This window comes from Lepidochelys kempii, chromosome 24 (assembly GCF_965140265.1).
Source record: "Lepidochelys kempii isolate rLepKem1 chromosome 24, rLepKem1.hap2, whole genome shotgun sequence".
Taxonomy (NCBI): Eukaryota; Metazoa; Chordata; order Testudines; family Cheloniidae; genus Lepidochelys; species Lepidochelys kempii.
In genome coordinates this window covers 15,377,651-15,393,246 of record NC_133279.1, presented here as the reverse complement: position 1 = coordinate 15,393,246, position 15,596 = coordinate 15,377,651, and the positions used below count along the sequence as shown (strand labels likewise).

Below are 15,596 nucleotides of genomic sequence, written 5' to 3'. Positions count from 1 at the left end.
GTGGCAGGCGGGGTTGAGGAGGAGTGATGACTCAGGCAGAGTGGATGAGGGTGCCCCCTAGAGGTCCAGTTCCTCCCACCCTACCGCCCACTGCCCCGGCTCTGGCATGCCATGTGCCCAGGCTGCGCAGCGCCCATCTCTGATCAGTGTCCACACTGCACATGGCACATTCCTGGCACATTCCTGGCAGGCTTCGCATTCTCAGGGCAACCAGGGATCCTCCTTCCGCACTGCGGCCAGCCAGCTGTCCCTTGCCTGTGTGCTGCTTAGCATCCCACCGCCTGACAGCCCCGGGAACCCCACTGCACACTGCTTCCCTGGCACAATCTGCAGGAATCAGGACATGAACCCTGGTGTCCTGGCCAAATGCCATCTCACAACCCCCTGCAGCATTATGTGCGGCTGTTCCCCAGCTGCCCCGCCCCAGAGGAGGCTACATCTCAGCACCAGGCACACCATCTCTCTGTTGTGTTGGCTGTTAAACATATGAGGGGATAATAGCCTACTACTCCTGCAGTCCTCCATAATGGGATAACAGCCTACTACTGCAGCCTTCCTACAGAGGCTCACCCAGCGGAGCGCTGTGGGGCTTATACTGATTTCTAAACTGGCAATGTTCCGCCCCATTCTGCACCAGTGGAGATAGCTGCGGCTGTTAATAAAGCCCTTATCAGATGAAATAAGCTGAACACAGCCCTGATTCCCTTGTGCCATCCCGGCTGTCGGGTTTCAGTGCTGCGCTCTTATCTAAACCCTCGAGGTTGCCTGGTTCTCCTGATAAACTAATCAACAAACAGCCCTTAGCATGGAAATCAGAGGTTGTGCCACTTCTTCTCAGCTGGAAGGAGACATAAATTCAAATACTTGGCCAGATACGCAGCTGGTGACAAAGCAGTGTAGGTGTTGCTGATTGGCACCAGAGATCTGGCCCCATTGACCCCAATGGCGCTCCAGCCGATTGACCCCAGCTGGGATCTGGCCCCATTGACTTCAATGGAGCTCCGGCCCATTGACCCCCGCTGGGATCTGACCCCCATTGACTTCAATGGAGCTTTGGCCCATTGACCCCAGCTGGGATCTGACCCCATTGACTTCAATGGAGCTCTGGCCCATTGACCCCCGCTGGGATCTGACCCCATTGACTTCAATGGAGCTCCGGCCCATTGACCCCTGCTGGGATCTGGCCCCATTGACTTCAATGGAGCTATGGCCCATTGACCCCCGCTGGGATCTGACCCCATTGACTCCAATGGCGCTCCGGCCCATTGACCCCAGCTGGGATCTGGCCCCATTGACTCCAATGGAGCTCCGGCCCATTGACCCCAGCTGGGATCTGACCCCATTGACTTCAGTGGAGCTATGGCCCATTGACCCCAGCTGGGATCTGGCCCCATTGACTCCAATGGCGCTCCGGCCGATTGAGCCCAGCTGGGATCTGGCCCCATTGACTCCAATGGCGCTCCGGCCCATTGACCCCAGCTGGGATCTGGCCCCATTGACTCCAGTGGAGCTCCGGCCCATTGACCCCCGCTGGGATCTGACCCCATTGACTTCAATGGAGCTATGGCCCATTGCGCCCAGCTGGTATCTGGCCCCATTGACTCCAATGGAGCTATAGCCCTGTGACGAAGTTGGGGATTTTTGTCGTGTTTTACATGAATAGCGTGTGCGCGCCTCAGTTTCCCTGTGTGCTGCATGTTTAACAGGGTGGTGGGAGAGGGTTTGTTGTTGCAGAGGACCAGGTGTGACCTCGCCTAGCAGCCAGGTCCCCCAGAAAACGGCCTGGAGATGGGGAACCCTAACAACTGATGACCTGGTGACTAAGAGGCCAACCCTAGCTTGGCCATCAGCCGGTTCTGGCCAGTGGGAGGACAAAGGGCTGAGGAGAGAGGACCCCAGTGACCTGACCAGCTGGTTCCAGCCAGAGGGGAACAAAGGACGGAAGAGAGAGGGCCCCAGCGACCTGTTTACCTGGACAGAAGATAAAGTGCAGGGTCTTGGGACTGGAGGGAGAGAGCAGGCAGAGCGCTCCTGCTGTGCTGGGGGAGGCCAGGCCTGAGGCCCTGAGTTTCCTGTGCTGGGTTCAGAGGCTCAATAAACCCTCCTGTGTTACGCTGGCTGAGAGTCGCTCCCGTCTAGAGAACAGGGCGACATTATTCCCTCTGGGAGTGGAGGCCCCAGGGGTTCAGAGCAAGTGGACTCCCTGAGTGGGCCCACGGCGAGGGACAGGCGTGCTGAAGGCTCAGAGAGGTGCAGTTCCAGGAGACGGAGGGGCTTAACCCCGAGAGAGAGCAAAGACCCAAGAAGGGCTGTTGCACTGAAGGGGGTTCCCCCCAGGGACTGTACGGGGCCAAGAGTGGGCATGACCTGTGAGTTCGTAACAGGCCCATTGACCCCTGCTGGGGGTCTGGCCCTCAAGCTATAGCATCTTTCTGCCTCAAGGAGTCGAGTCCATTTTACAGATTGTAGTGCATGGAAATGGTGTGTTCTAGTGATTAGTGGAGAGGGGAATGGGAGCCAGGACTCCTGGGTTCTATTCCTGTGTCAATGTGGGCAAGTCCTGTTCATGCTCTGTGCCTCAGTTTCCCCTCTGTATACTAACAAGACTTCCCATATATTGCAGAGCTGCCAATCGGCGCTTGTTTCAAAGCCCTTTCGCACTCAGGGTGGAGGGTTTATTCCCCTCTCCCAGCCAGGTACATAGAGTGCTTTGCAAACATTAGCTAATTAAATGTTGTTATTGTTCAGGGGCTGGATAAATATAATTCTATACGTTGTACAAGCGGCAGACAAATGAGGCATAGATACGGGCTAAGATACAGGCGACCTGAGGGAGGGCTAGGAAGAGACTTCCAGCCCCCCTTCTAACCACTAGACTCTGCACCCGTCCCAGAGCTGGGATAGAACCCAGGAGTCCTGATTCCCAGGCCCTCCTCATGCTAACCAGTCCCATTTGTAGGTTACATTCACACACTCCATTATCTCCTTGATAACCAGACCATGTCACATTCTCCGGGATAGAAACCAGTGGCCCGATTGATTCCAAGCCTCTTGCTTCAATGCCCTGCGTCGGCTGCTTTAATTAGCTTCTCCTTGCCATGATTACAGAGCCTAATGAGGTGGCTTTGGCTGAACAACCACCTACAGGCACAGATGGGGACAAATCCGGGGGGTAGCAGCAGAATGGATGATCAAAGTTTGAGATGAGGCCACCAGCGGGATGCATTTCCATGAGAGTCCACCGGGGGTCGGGGGGGGGGGTCGAGGTGCCTGAGGTGTTGCAGTACCCAGCGACTCCACCAGAGGGAGGTGTTGCAGTCTCACGCTGCACAAACCCATGCCACGCACTGCCAGCAGGATGCCTCCCACCATTGCGATCCGTGAGAGCTAGTGCTCTCTGTCGCCCCCTCTTGCTGTGGAGGTGCACTGCGAGTGGGCCCCATCTCGCCGGCCCAGAAAACAGCCTACAACTGCCGCCCGCCCACCGCAGCGCTGCTTTGTGGCAGGAGGCAAAGGTGTGTGTTTTGGTACCAAGGTGGAGGGTTTGAGTCCCAGCCGAGGATCTGTGAGAGCAGGGCCGTGTTGCTAATAATTGCAACAGGAAGGCACCTGGTTTGTCCCAGGATGATGATGTCCCAGTAGCCGGCTCTTCGTCCCTAAATCCCACAGCGCTTTACAGGTCAGCGTCATTATCCCCACTGTACAGCGAGGGAAACTGAGGCACGGAGTGGGGAAGTCACGCAGCAGGCCAACAGACCAGGGCTCTGTCTGCTCGGCCTCGCAGGGCAGGGATTCCTTCTACACAGTGAACGGCAGAGGCCTTTGATGCAGAAGGGAAGGGGGTATGGGGCCTAGACATGCTCAGCGGTGGGTTCCAGTCCTGACCTGATCATGTCATGAGGTTGGTGCTTTCCAGCTTGGTCCTGGCCCCAGAGAGAGGATCCCGGGCAGCGGGGGGTGGGGAGGGCGGCTCTGGGAAGATGTGGATCTGGGAAGAGGACCCAGGAGTCCTGACTCTCAGCCCCATGCTCCAACCCACTGGACCCCAGCACCAGGGATAGAACCCAGGAGTCCTGCCTTCCTAACCCACTGGACTGCCCCACAGTCAAGTCAGTCTGTGCGTGCTGGGGGTGGGTGACTGCTGGGATCACAGCTTGGAGCAGCAAATCTGGCTGCGCCCAAGGCCTCTGCATTGCTCCTGGGGCTGCCCCGGCGTCAGCTTCTCCGTTCGTCGGTAGAAGACCTTCCTGGCCAAGGGGGGCAGGGAGCAGACGCCCCAGAGCCGGGCCAGGAACCTGCGGCAGGAGTGCTGGACAGCGGAGGAGGAGAAGTAGAAGATGACGGGATCCAGGCTGGCGTTGAAGGTGCTCAGGAGCAGGGCCTTGTCCCTCCAGGCCGGGCTGGCCCGCTGGACGAAGCCCACCACGTGGGAGACGTTGTAGGGTGTGAAGCAGACGATGAAGACAGCGAGGGTGGCGGCCACCAAGCCCACGGCCCGCTGCTTCTTCCCCCGGCGGATGTGGGGCGAGGAGACCACCACCCACATGAAGCCGCAGTAGCAGAAGGAGGTGAGCAAGGAGGGCACCAGGAAGAGGACGATGCCCAGCTCCAGGCGCATGGGGAGCAGCACCCGCAGCTGGCTGGGGGTGAAGTCATCGTAGCAGAGGTCCCTGGAGGAGGCGAAGGCGCTGGTGCCGTTGGCCGGCCCGCTGCCTGGCTGCAGCTCGGTCACGTAGACGATGCTGCAGTGGGCCAAGGAACACATCCACAGGCCCAGGCTGGCCAGGATGGCATAGGCGGGTCGGCGCCGCAGCTTGTAGCAGATGGGGTAGGCCGCGGCCAGGTAGCGCTCCACGCTGACGGCCGTCAGGAAGAGGGTGCTGGAGTAGATGGTGCTGAAGTAGAAGAGGCCGCTGAGGGGGCAGAGGAAGGCGGGCAGCGGCCAGCGCCCGGCCCCGGCCTCGGCCACCTTGAAGGGCAGGAAGGCCAGGAAGCAGAGGTCGGAGAGGGTGAGGTTGAGCAGGAGGATGCAGTTGGGGGTGGCCTTGCGCCGCAGCTTGCGGATGAGGGCGTGCAGGGCCAGCAGGTTGGTGGGGAAGCCGGTCAGGATGGTCAGCAGGTAGATGGAGAGGTACAGGGCGCGCTCCTCGGGCTGCGGGGCCATGCTGGGGGCATCGCACCTGGGGAGAGACGGAGGGGCAGGGTCAGCGTGGGACGTGGGGCCTTTCCCCTCTCGGGGGCGCCGGCTCAGTGGGGGCAGGGAACGGGACATGGGGCCTTTTCCAACTAGGGGGCGCCGGCTCCCATCTAGCCTGTGGGAGACGGGCTGGCTCGGGGGCAGGAGAGGCAGGGAATGGGACATGGGGCCTATCCCCTCCAGGAGGCACTGGCTCCTATCCAGCCCCAGGACGGGGACTGGCTGGCTCAGGGGCTGAGATCTGAGTAGCCAGCGGAGTATTTTGCTTGGCTACCAAACCTGCTTTAATTCAGGCCTTAGTGGCCCAGGCTTGGTAGTCACTCGCACCCCTCGCTCCTTCCCTCCCCACCCCACCGGAGCACAGCTGGGGCATGACAACCTGCAGGAGCGGGGGCCACGCCAAGATCCCGAACACCCTGGGGGACCCCAACCACCCTAGCCAAGATGTGTCTACCCCTGCTCTGCCCAGCCCCATCGCTCTCTCTTGGCCATGGGGGGGAGCTCATTCCCCCTCCCCCCCCGTCGGCATGCACCCCCCCACGCACTTCCATGGCCTCTGCTCCAGACAGGCGGCGTCACCCAGGCAGCCCCTCCTCACCGGGAACGCACAGAAAGGGCCGTGCATTGCCAGGGATGCATATGTGTGTGGACACACAAGCAGCGTATCCAGCAGGTGGCAGGGCTAATACACAGAGCAGGACTCATCCCCTCCAGCAGGGGGCAGCAGGGGGACGGACACACACACACACAGACACAGAGCAGGGCCCAGCCCCTCCAGCAGGGGGCAGCAGGGGGACGGACACACACACACAGAGCAGGGCCCAGCCCCTCCAGCAGGGGGCAGCAGGGGGACACACACACACACAGACACAGAGCAGGGCCCAGCCCCTCCAGCAGGGGGCAGCAGGGGGACACACACACACACACACACACACAGAGCAGGGCCCAGCCCCTCCAGCAGGGGGCAGCAGGGGGACGGACACACACACACAGAGCAGGGCCCAGCCCCTCCAGCAGGGGGCAGCAGGGGGACACACACACACACAGACACAGAGCAGGGCCCAGCCCCTCCAGCAGGGGGCAGCAGGGGGACACACACACACACACACACACACACACAGAGCAGGGCCCAGCCCCTCCAGCAGGGGGCAGCAGGGGGACACACACACACACAGACACAGAGCAGGGCCCAGCCCCTCCAGCAGGGGGCAGCAGGGACACACACACACACACACACACACACAGAGCAGGGCCCAGCCCCTCCAGCAGGGGGCAGCAGGGGGACGGACACACACACACACACACACACAGAGCAGGGCCCAGCCCCTCCAGCAGGGGGCAGCAGGGGGACGGACACACACACACACACAGCAGGGCCCAGCCCCTCCAGCAGGGGGCAGCAGGGGGACACACACACACACACACACACACAGAGCAGGGCCCAGCCCCTCCAGCAGGGGGCAGCAGGGGGACACACACACACACACAGAGCAGGGCCCAGCCCCTCCAGCAGGGGGCAGCAGGGGGACGGACACACACACACACAGAGCAGGGCCCAGCCCCTCCAGCAGGGGGCAGCAGGGGGACGGACACACACACACACACACACAGAGCAGGGCCCAGCCCCTCCAGCAGGGGGCAGCAGGGGGACGGACACACACACACACACAGAGCAGGGCCCAGCCCCTCCAGCAGGGGGCAGCAGGGGGACACACACACACACACACACAGAGCAGGGCCCAGCCCCTCCAGCAGGGGGCAGCAGGGGGACGGACACACACACACACAGAGCAGGGCCCAGCCCCTCCAGCAGGGGGCAGCACACAACACACACCCCCGCAGAGAGCAGGGACCGGTAGACACACACAACCAGGACACCCCAAGTAGCTCCCCTGACCCCCTGCCAATGTAGCCCCAAGGAGGGAGTGGGGGGGCGGAGACTGTACCCAGTGCCCCAGGATGTGAAGCGTCACTAGGTCAGCTGCAAGGAGCCCGGCGTTTATCAGCACCCCAGATCTCGATGATGACATGGCTCTGCCGTTCAACCGCACACATCCGCCCCACGCTGCCCTAGATACTGTTTAGTGTCCACAGCCGCTGAGCGAATCCTCCGTCACTGTCTAAGCAACACCCAGACTTAGGACAACAACCGGACCAGGGCACGTCTCACCCGGCCCTGAGACACGGCCACATGTGGTGCGGGGGGCAAGCTGGGGAACAGCCACCTGGCAACGCCGCACAGGGACGGCTCGCCTGGTGCTGGGGAACTGGATCAGCGCTAATTCCTGGGTTCTGTCTCCGGGAGCAGGGTCTGGTACGTTAGAGCAGGGGGAGGGGGCTGGGAGCCAGGACTCCTGGGTTCTATTCCCAGCTCTGGGAGGGGAGGGGGGTCTAGTGGTTAGAGCAGGGGAGGCTGGAAGCCAGGACTCCTGGGTTCTATTCCCAGCTCTGGAAGGGGAGTGGCGTCAAGTAGGTAAGAGCAGGGAAGGGGCTGGGAGCCAGGACTCCTGGGTTCTGTCCCTCATGGTGAGAGAATACAGATTAGAGTTGGGGACAGCCCCTGCAGGCTGCTGCCTGCATTGATACATCATGAGCTCTTGAGTGTCTCATTGCAGGTTAAGGGAACAAATTATCTCCCAAGAGACGGACAGTGGGCCAGTTACAAGGTGTCTCTTCCCCCGCATAGTCACGGCCTAACTCAATTCAGGGGCTTGGCACATCTTCCTGGGAGAGGGCCTGAGTCTCTCCCACAGCTGCAGTTCCCGTGGCTGGCCTGGAGGCTCAATTCCCATCCCACGGTCGCTCTCCCGCTAGATTACCTACACTAGCTCTCCCCACGCAGTCAGGGCTGGCCCCAACGTGGGGCAAGGGGACGCTATGCTGCAGGGTGGGGTGGGGGCTCCCTGGGGAGCAGGGCCAGGCACTCTCCTCTGGCAGTCCGGGCTGGCCCCGGTCCCCCAGAGTGGTGCTAGGGGGCACTGTGAGGCAGGGCAGCCCAGGTAATGTGTGTACATTGCTTATCTGTGTTCTCTGAAGCCAGCGCCTTGGCCATCTCTCCTCTCCCTTATCTGTCAGACAGTCGGGGTGAGAACGTGGGAACCACCGCAGTGCAAGATCCCCCCCAACCCTGCCTGCAAACCGTGGGCCGACAACCCCACACTTTCCCACGGCCCTTCCTCCGCTAGGAGACCACGCGACAGCTGAACAGAGCGCTGCCCAATGGAAAGCCCCCCGACTCCCTTCCGAAGGGCTGGGAGAGAGGACACGGGCCCCTGCAGGCACCTCTCTAGCTAGGAGAATAAATAGGCTAACCTGGCCCTTGGGAGCCAGGACTCCTGGGTTCTATCCCGGTTCTGGAAGGGGAGTAAGGTCTAGTGGTTGCTTAAAGTGTTGGGGGGTGGGCAGGTGGACTCAGGACTCCTGGGTTCTGTTCCCAGCTCTGCCCTATACGCCCTGTGTAACCTTGAGCAAGTCACTTTGTGCCTCAGTTTCCCCCAGTCTATAAAAGGGGGGCAGGCCAAGTACCAAGATCAGCTCGTAACTGCACCATTAAGGTTGAACAAAGCTCCTGTTTTAGCAACTGGGCCTCTAGATCAACAGCACAGCCCATGTGAGCTAAGAGAGTCACTCCGTTACCTGGCAGATATAGTAGGCTAGTATCCCCTTACATCTTCCAGCCCTAGAGGAGGTTGCACTGTAGATCCAGGAACTGGCGGCCCCAGCCCAGCTGCTAATGGCTGGCGCCTGCTTAGAGGATGACTTAGGGCATGTCTACACCCAGTGTGCAATCTCTGAGTCGTAGGGCCTTGTCTAGCCATTAGGAAGGTGACAAGATGCTCGGCTCAGGATGGGAGGTACACGCCCAGTCCCGGCAGGCCAGTGAGTGGCAGCGTGCCAGGGGATCTGGGCACGGCCACGGGTATGTGGGGAGCCCAGGGCTGGGTTGCCAGGGGGCTGTGGGTTGGGATTGAGGGACACCGGCAGAGCTGGGGTGCATGCAGAGCTGGCTGGATCTAATGAAGGGAGATGAGCTGCCAGCGTGGGAGGGCTTTTCTCATCATGCTGATCAGGGGAATCTAAGTAGGAAACCGAATTTCCCTTCCCTCGAGTGGGTGAGGGATGAAGCACCAGGGGCTCTGACAGCCTGGGGGAGCTGCTGGTCAGTGGGGCAGGGCTTCCCAGCCGCTGGCATCTGGTATACACCATGCAGGGTAACTTCACTCCCCACCTTCCTGAAGCAGAGCTCCCAGCCCCCCTTCCTGAAGCAGAGCTCCCCTAGACCCCCCACTCCGCTCCCAGAGCCAGGGAGAGAAGCCAGGAGTCCTGGCTCCCAGCCCCCAGCCCTGCTCTAACCACTAGGCCTCACTGGCTCTAATCTACCAGGAAGAAATGCCAGCTCGTGCCTGGGCTCTGGGCTGCAGTCACACCAGCCAGACCCTCTGCTCAGCTCAGTACCTCAGAGCCTAAATGTACCCGCCCTGCCCTTTCCTCCCCACATCCGGGCCTGGTCCAATGCCCCCTACCTGCTGAGGGGACCCTGGAAAATGGGGGTTACAGCCCCCCACAAACCACCAAGCCCAGATCTGTTCTGCCCCAGCCTGCCCTGCGGTGATGGGGGAAAGCTTTCGGGTACTAATGAGGCAGCAGCTGATCAGATTTGGTGACAAGGCACTGAGATGCGCCCGCCTCTGGGGTGTTGCAGCCAGGGAACAGTCACACAGCAACGCCACACGGGTACTGCTCAATTGGATCAACATTGATACCTAGGTTCTGTGCCCAGCTCTGGGAGGGGAGTGGGGTCTAGTGGTTAGAACAGGGGGTACTGGGAGCCAGGACTCCTGGGTTCTATCCCCAGGTGTGGGGTCTAGTGGTTAGAACAGGGGGTACTGGGAGCCAGGACTCCTGGGTTCTATCCCCAGGTGTGGGGTCTAGTGGTTAGAACAGGGGGTACTGGGAGTCAGGACTCCTGGGTTCTATCCCCAGGTGTGGGGTCTAGTGGTTAGAACAGGGGGTACTGGGAGCCAGGACTCCTGGGTTCTATCCCCAGGTGTGGGGTCTAGTGGTTAGAACAGGGGGTACTGGGAGCCAGGACTCCTGGGTTCTATCCCCAGGTGTGGGGTCTAGTGGTTAGAACAGGGGGTACTGGGAGTCAGGACTCCTGGGTTCCATTCCCAGCTCTTTTGTTGTATTGGACACAGCAGTAGTTGCCCAATGTTCAAATAAAGCCACCAGTACAACTGGGAGCCGGAGTTCTCTCTGCCAGTCCCAACCTTTAGACTCCCCTGCACTCCCAGAGCTGGGGACAGAACCCTGGTGTCCTGGCTCCGCATTTCTCTCTGTGGGTTTGTGCTGGATCTTCATTGTATTCAGGCATCTCTAACATCCAGGGGTGTTTGATCTCTCAGCCCTTTGTCCCTCCCCAGTCACCCAGTGACTCTGCCCGGCGTCAGGGCTAATGGTGCAGGGGCAGCCAGTCTGCTGGTTGTGTGACGCGAAAGCCAAACAGCACTTTCCAATTTCCAGGAATGGATCTGAAGGCTGCTAGGGGCCAACGTGCAGAAAAATAAGAAAATTACAATAAACATCCTTCCCGAAGAGCTTTGGAGAGCTGGAGTCTGCAGCAGAAAAGCAGCCGGTGTTTACACAACATGCTAAAGGCTGAATGAAAGAAACAGATTTGCCACACAGCACATCATTAACCCATGGAACTCCCCACCACTGGGTGCTAGCAGGGTTAAGGATCCAGGCCCTGCTATGAGAGACAGTCCCTGGCCCCGGGGGGAGATCAGGGCCCCGCTATGCCAGGCACTGCCCAGACACGCAGCCAGAGTCAGTCCTTAGTGAAGCAAACTCCTGGCAGGGGTGTGAAGTTGGGTGTGTTGGCTTCTCTGAAAGGCAGGCATGGACACACGTATCATGGTCACACCAAAGGATCGGTGCATGCACACAAAGACCCAGAGCGGGGCTCAACTCCTCCAGCAGGGGGCAGCAGGGATCCCCCCCAGCAGCAATCTCAGGGGTCCCACGATCACAAACATGAGAGCACAGCATGCCCTGATCTGTTTCAGGGTCGTTCTCCAGGAGGGCGGCCGACAGGTCCTTTGGCATCTGGAGCCCTCGGCCATGAGGGATGCTTGTCCCGGGGCCGGGAGCGCAGCCAGCTCATCACTAGAGCAAACCTGTCTCCCCGGTGGAGCCAGGTCCCCATGGGACGCCAGGAGATGGGGTCGCAGGCAGGCTCATTGGCACGCACCGGAGCAGGACTCGTGACTTCGTCCACTCTTGCTTCCGGCTTCTGTCATCCCGGCTCACGGGGGCGGGGGGGAATCTCAAATCCCCCAGAGCTATAAGGATTGCCTGAAACCCCCTGCTCTAATCACTAGACCCCGCTCCCCTCCCAGACCCAGGGTTAGAACCCAGGAGTCCTGGCTCCCAGGCCCCTGCTCTAACCATTGGACCCCGCTGCACTCCCCAGTCCAGGGCCATACTGACATGCATCTCTTGCCTACAGGGAGGTGTTTGTGTGACACAGAGGGAAAAAATCGATCCCATTAACGGTTCCTCAGCACGGGGCCCCGGGGTCGCTGGCATGGACAGCAGCAAACAGGTGCAGCCCAGCGTTGCTGGGAAGCCAGAAAGTTTTCTGCGGTAGGTAAACAGAGACTGTTCCAGCCCTGGCGAGCTGGGGCAGGGGACAGGCCACCTTCCACCTCTAGGGGGCATCGGATCCCATCTGGCCCCAGAGTGGGGCACCGGCTGGCTCTGGGGACAGGGCATGGGATATGGGGCCTTTCCCCTCGAGACCACACTCCCAATACACAGCTGGGAATGGAAACCAGGAGACCTAAAGAAAGATTGATTCAAAACATCCACCTTCCTGGGTTGGATCCCCAGTTCTGGGAGGAGAGTGGGGTCTAGTGGGTTAGAGCCAGGGGGGAGCGGAGGGGGGCTGGGAGCCAGGACTCCTGGGTTCTTTTCTGGGAACCGCCATCTGCACAATGAGTTGCTTTACACAGAGAACCATGGAGCTGGTATAAGACTGGAACATCTGCCTGTCTATCCATCCATGGACACCTATCTGTCCATCTTTCGTTGTGTTCCTCTATCCTTTTCTATACACCGCCTTTCCTCTCTCTGCCCTGTGCTGTTTGCTCACAGGCCCCAGGCCCCAGGCTGGGACAGAATACCAACTGAACTCACCGGGGTGCTGGGTCAAGTCAGATCTCAGCCGTTGCGTAGATAGAGGGGGTGTCCGGGGATGGATGGATAGACAGAGAGGGTCTATGGAGATAGATGCAGTGTATGGGGATGGATAGATAGATAGAGGGGGTGGATGGGGATAGACAGATAGATTATAGGGAGGGAGGGATAGAGAGGTGGGGAGGATGAAGGGATGGGGAGATGGAGGGGTGTAGAGGGCTGGATGGATAGGGAGACAGAGGGGGATGGAGGCGTGGGGGGGATGAAGGGATGGAGAGATGGAGGGGTGTGGAGGGACGGTGGGATGGGGGATAGAGACTTAGCCGAGTGCAGGGGAGGGGGATGGAGGTGGAGGGTTGCATGGGGACCGAGGGCAGTGCAAGGCTGGATGGGGCTCGGGGGGGGGGGGGGGGAGGATGGAGGGTGTAAGAGGAAGCAGAGAGGTAGACGGGGGTACCAGGGGGGAATAGATGAAGCGGTTGGTTAGGGGGGGATAGGGGGACTATAGGGGATGAATGGATATGGGGGGGATGGACAGAGGAGTGGCTAGGGGAATAGACCAAGGGAGGGATGGGAGCTATGGACAATGGGGGAGGGTGGGATGGATAGAGGAAGGGTTGGGGCTATGGGGGTACATGGGGGCTGGTTGGGGGACTGTGGGGCTATGGGAGGCGGGATGGAGGGGGATTGGGGGGATCTCACACACACACACATTCTACAAAGGACAGATTAATTGGGGGGTGGGGCCAGGGAGCTGGATGGATGGGGGTGCATTGCGGGCCTTGGGGGGGCATATGGGAGGATGGATAAAGGGAGAAGGGGTTGAGGTACGTGGGGGAGGATTTGAGGGATCGATGGATGGGGTGCACAAAAGGATGGAGAGACGGTGGGATGGGGGATCCGTGGGGGATGGATGGATCTGGGGTGCATGGGGGGAGGGACAGATGAAGGGAAGAGCGTATGGGGGGATGGGGGCTATGGGGATGGAGGGGGAGGGGATATATGGGGGCTGGGGCCATGGGAGTGGGGAATATGGAGTGGATGGGAGGCCAGGGGGGCTATGCGGGTGCAGGGGGTGGGGGCCATGGGGAATGGCTCTCAGAGGCACGCAGAGATTTAAGGCCAGGGGGACACGCCCCCCCCCCTTCCCAATCCCCAGCCCCAGCCAGGCACCTACCACGCTGGAAGGTGGCCGGACTCCTGGGTCCCTCGGCTGGATCGCTGCCTCCTGAATCCCGTCCCGTCTGCTCCGCTCCAGCGGCTGCAGCCCCCGCACCCCTCCCGCACCAGCTGGCACCGCCCGAGGGCGGGGCCGGGAGCTGCGGGGCGGGGCGGGGTGGGGTGGGGCGGGGCTAAAGTGGGCACGAACTGGGGGGACTGGACGGGGGCGGGGGAGATGCACCGGGATTTGGGGGGGGGGTGGATTGGGAGCTCGCCCTGGGGGGCTGAACCCTCTTGCAGTACAGCTGGGGGACACAGAGGTGGCTGGATCCCGGCCGCCCTCTAGCTCCCGGGGGGCTGGGAAAGGAGGGATCGTTCCCCCCAGGGAGGGGGCAGGAGCCACAGCGCTCAGGCTGCTGAAGGCTAAAATTGGACAAAGACCTGGCAGTGGGGAGCCGCTGAGAGCAGAACCCAGGAGTCCTGGCTCCCAGCCCACTGCTTTAACCACTAGCCCCCCCTCCCAGAGCTGGGGATAGAACCCAGGAGTCCTGGCTCTTCCCTCCCAACCACTAGACCCCACTCTCCTTCCAAAACTGGGGAGAGAACCCAGGAATCCTGGCTCCAGGATCCCCTTCTTGGGCCACAAAACAGCGCCCAGTATTCCAGAGCTGGGATGGCGGGGGTCTGTGGGTCGGCACTGGCAGAACTAGCATGGGGGGAGGAGTCCCGGGGGGGCGGATAGCAGGGGCTGTGGGTCAGGATTGAGGGGCACCAGCAGAGCCGGGCTGGGGGGGACCCCAGGGCTGGGGCAGCAGGGGGCTGTGGGTCGGGGGTGAGGAGTATCGGCAGATCTGGGTTGGGGGGGGACCCCAGGGCTGGGGCAGCAGGGGGCTGTGGGTCGGGATTTCTCCCTGGCTATTGTTATTATAATTCCCCATCCCTGCCTGCTGCAGGCCTTTCTCTCTGTTTGCCCTTTTAATACCCTTTCTATTATGTTCAACGACTTCCCCAATAAACCTCTGCCCCGACCATGGATCTAACCTTTCATCTCTGCCCAGCTCTGCGCTTCCCCTTTTTCCTGGTCTCCCTGGAGGATTAACTACACAACATAAACACGCAGTTGAGTGAGTGGCAGCTGGTCTGGACCCAACCGAACCCCGCCCTACCCTGCCCCCACTAGGACTCAGAGTCGTCGTTTGCATAGGCAAAGTGGGCAGTCAGACAGTACATTTACAATTTCCCTAATGCTTTCCTTCTTTAACGATCTCAGCGCCGAGACTCGGCCACCTCTGGGGCGGCGCAACGGGGGAGCAGTCACCCGGGGAAGGCTCGCCTGGCGCTGGGATGCGCCCAGCTCTGGGGTGGGACGGCAGGGGAACAGCTGCACAGCAACGCCGCACAGGGATGGCTCGCCTGGGCAGCGGGTTTAAAACAAATAAAAGGGAGTTCTTCACACAGCGCACAGTCAACCTGTGGAACTCCTTGCCTGAGGAGGTTGTGAAGGCTAGGGCTATAAGAGGGTTTAAAAGAGAACTGGATAAACTCATGGAGGCTAAGTGCAATAATGGCGATTAGCCAGGATGGGTAAGGAATGGTGTCCCTAGCCTCTGTTTGTCAGAGGGTGGAGATGGATGGCAGGAGAGAGATCCCTTGATCATTACCTGTTAAGTTCACTCCCTCTGGGGCACCTGGCACTGGCCACTGTCGGTAGACAGGACACTGGGCTGGATGGACCTTTGGTCTGACCCAGTGTGGCCGTTCTTATGTTATTATGCTGGGATGCGACCAGCTCTGGGGTGGGGCAGCTGGGGAACAGCCTCATAACGACACCCCCAACTATTTCCCCAGCGCAGTGCCCCTGTGCCAGCCTTCCCCTGTAGCCTGCACACGTCTCCCCTGACGTGGCTGGGGGCTCTGGCCTTGCAGGCATCTCCTGTTCTCTGCCCAGGGCTCTCACCAGAGGGCACGAGTGCCACCATCTGTCCAGGCGCTGCAGGACGTCGCCGCGGCTGATCTAAGGGGCCCTGCGGGGCGGACC

General features: G+C 60.6%; 1 protein-coding gene across 1 annotated transcript; it reads right to left on the bottom strand.

Annotated features, from left to right (window-relative positions):
* Positions 1-2,739: 2,739 nt before the first annotated feature.
* Positions 2,740-13,646, bottom strand: LOC140902564 (free fatty acid receptor 3-like). The gene is made up of 2 exons (XM_073322768.1): positions 13,575-13,646; positions 2,740-5,180 (listed from the first exon to the last, which is right to left on the bottom strand). The coding sequence occupies exon 2, from the start codon at positions 5,162-5,164 to the stop codon at positions 4,148-4,150; it is 1,017 nt and encodes a 338-aa protein (XP_073178869.1). The 5' UTR covers positions 5,165-5,180; positions 13,575-13,646; the 3' UTR covers positions 2,740-4,147.
* Positions 13,647-15,596: the final 1,950 nt, after the last annotated feature.

What these genes read in the sequence shown, in the direction of transcription:
- LOC140902564 (XM_073322768.1), bottom strand. Translation starts at nt 5,164, where the DNA reads ATGGCCCCGCAGCCCGAGGAGCGCGCCCTGTACCTCTCCATCTACCTG.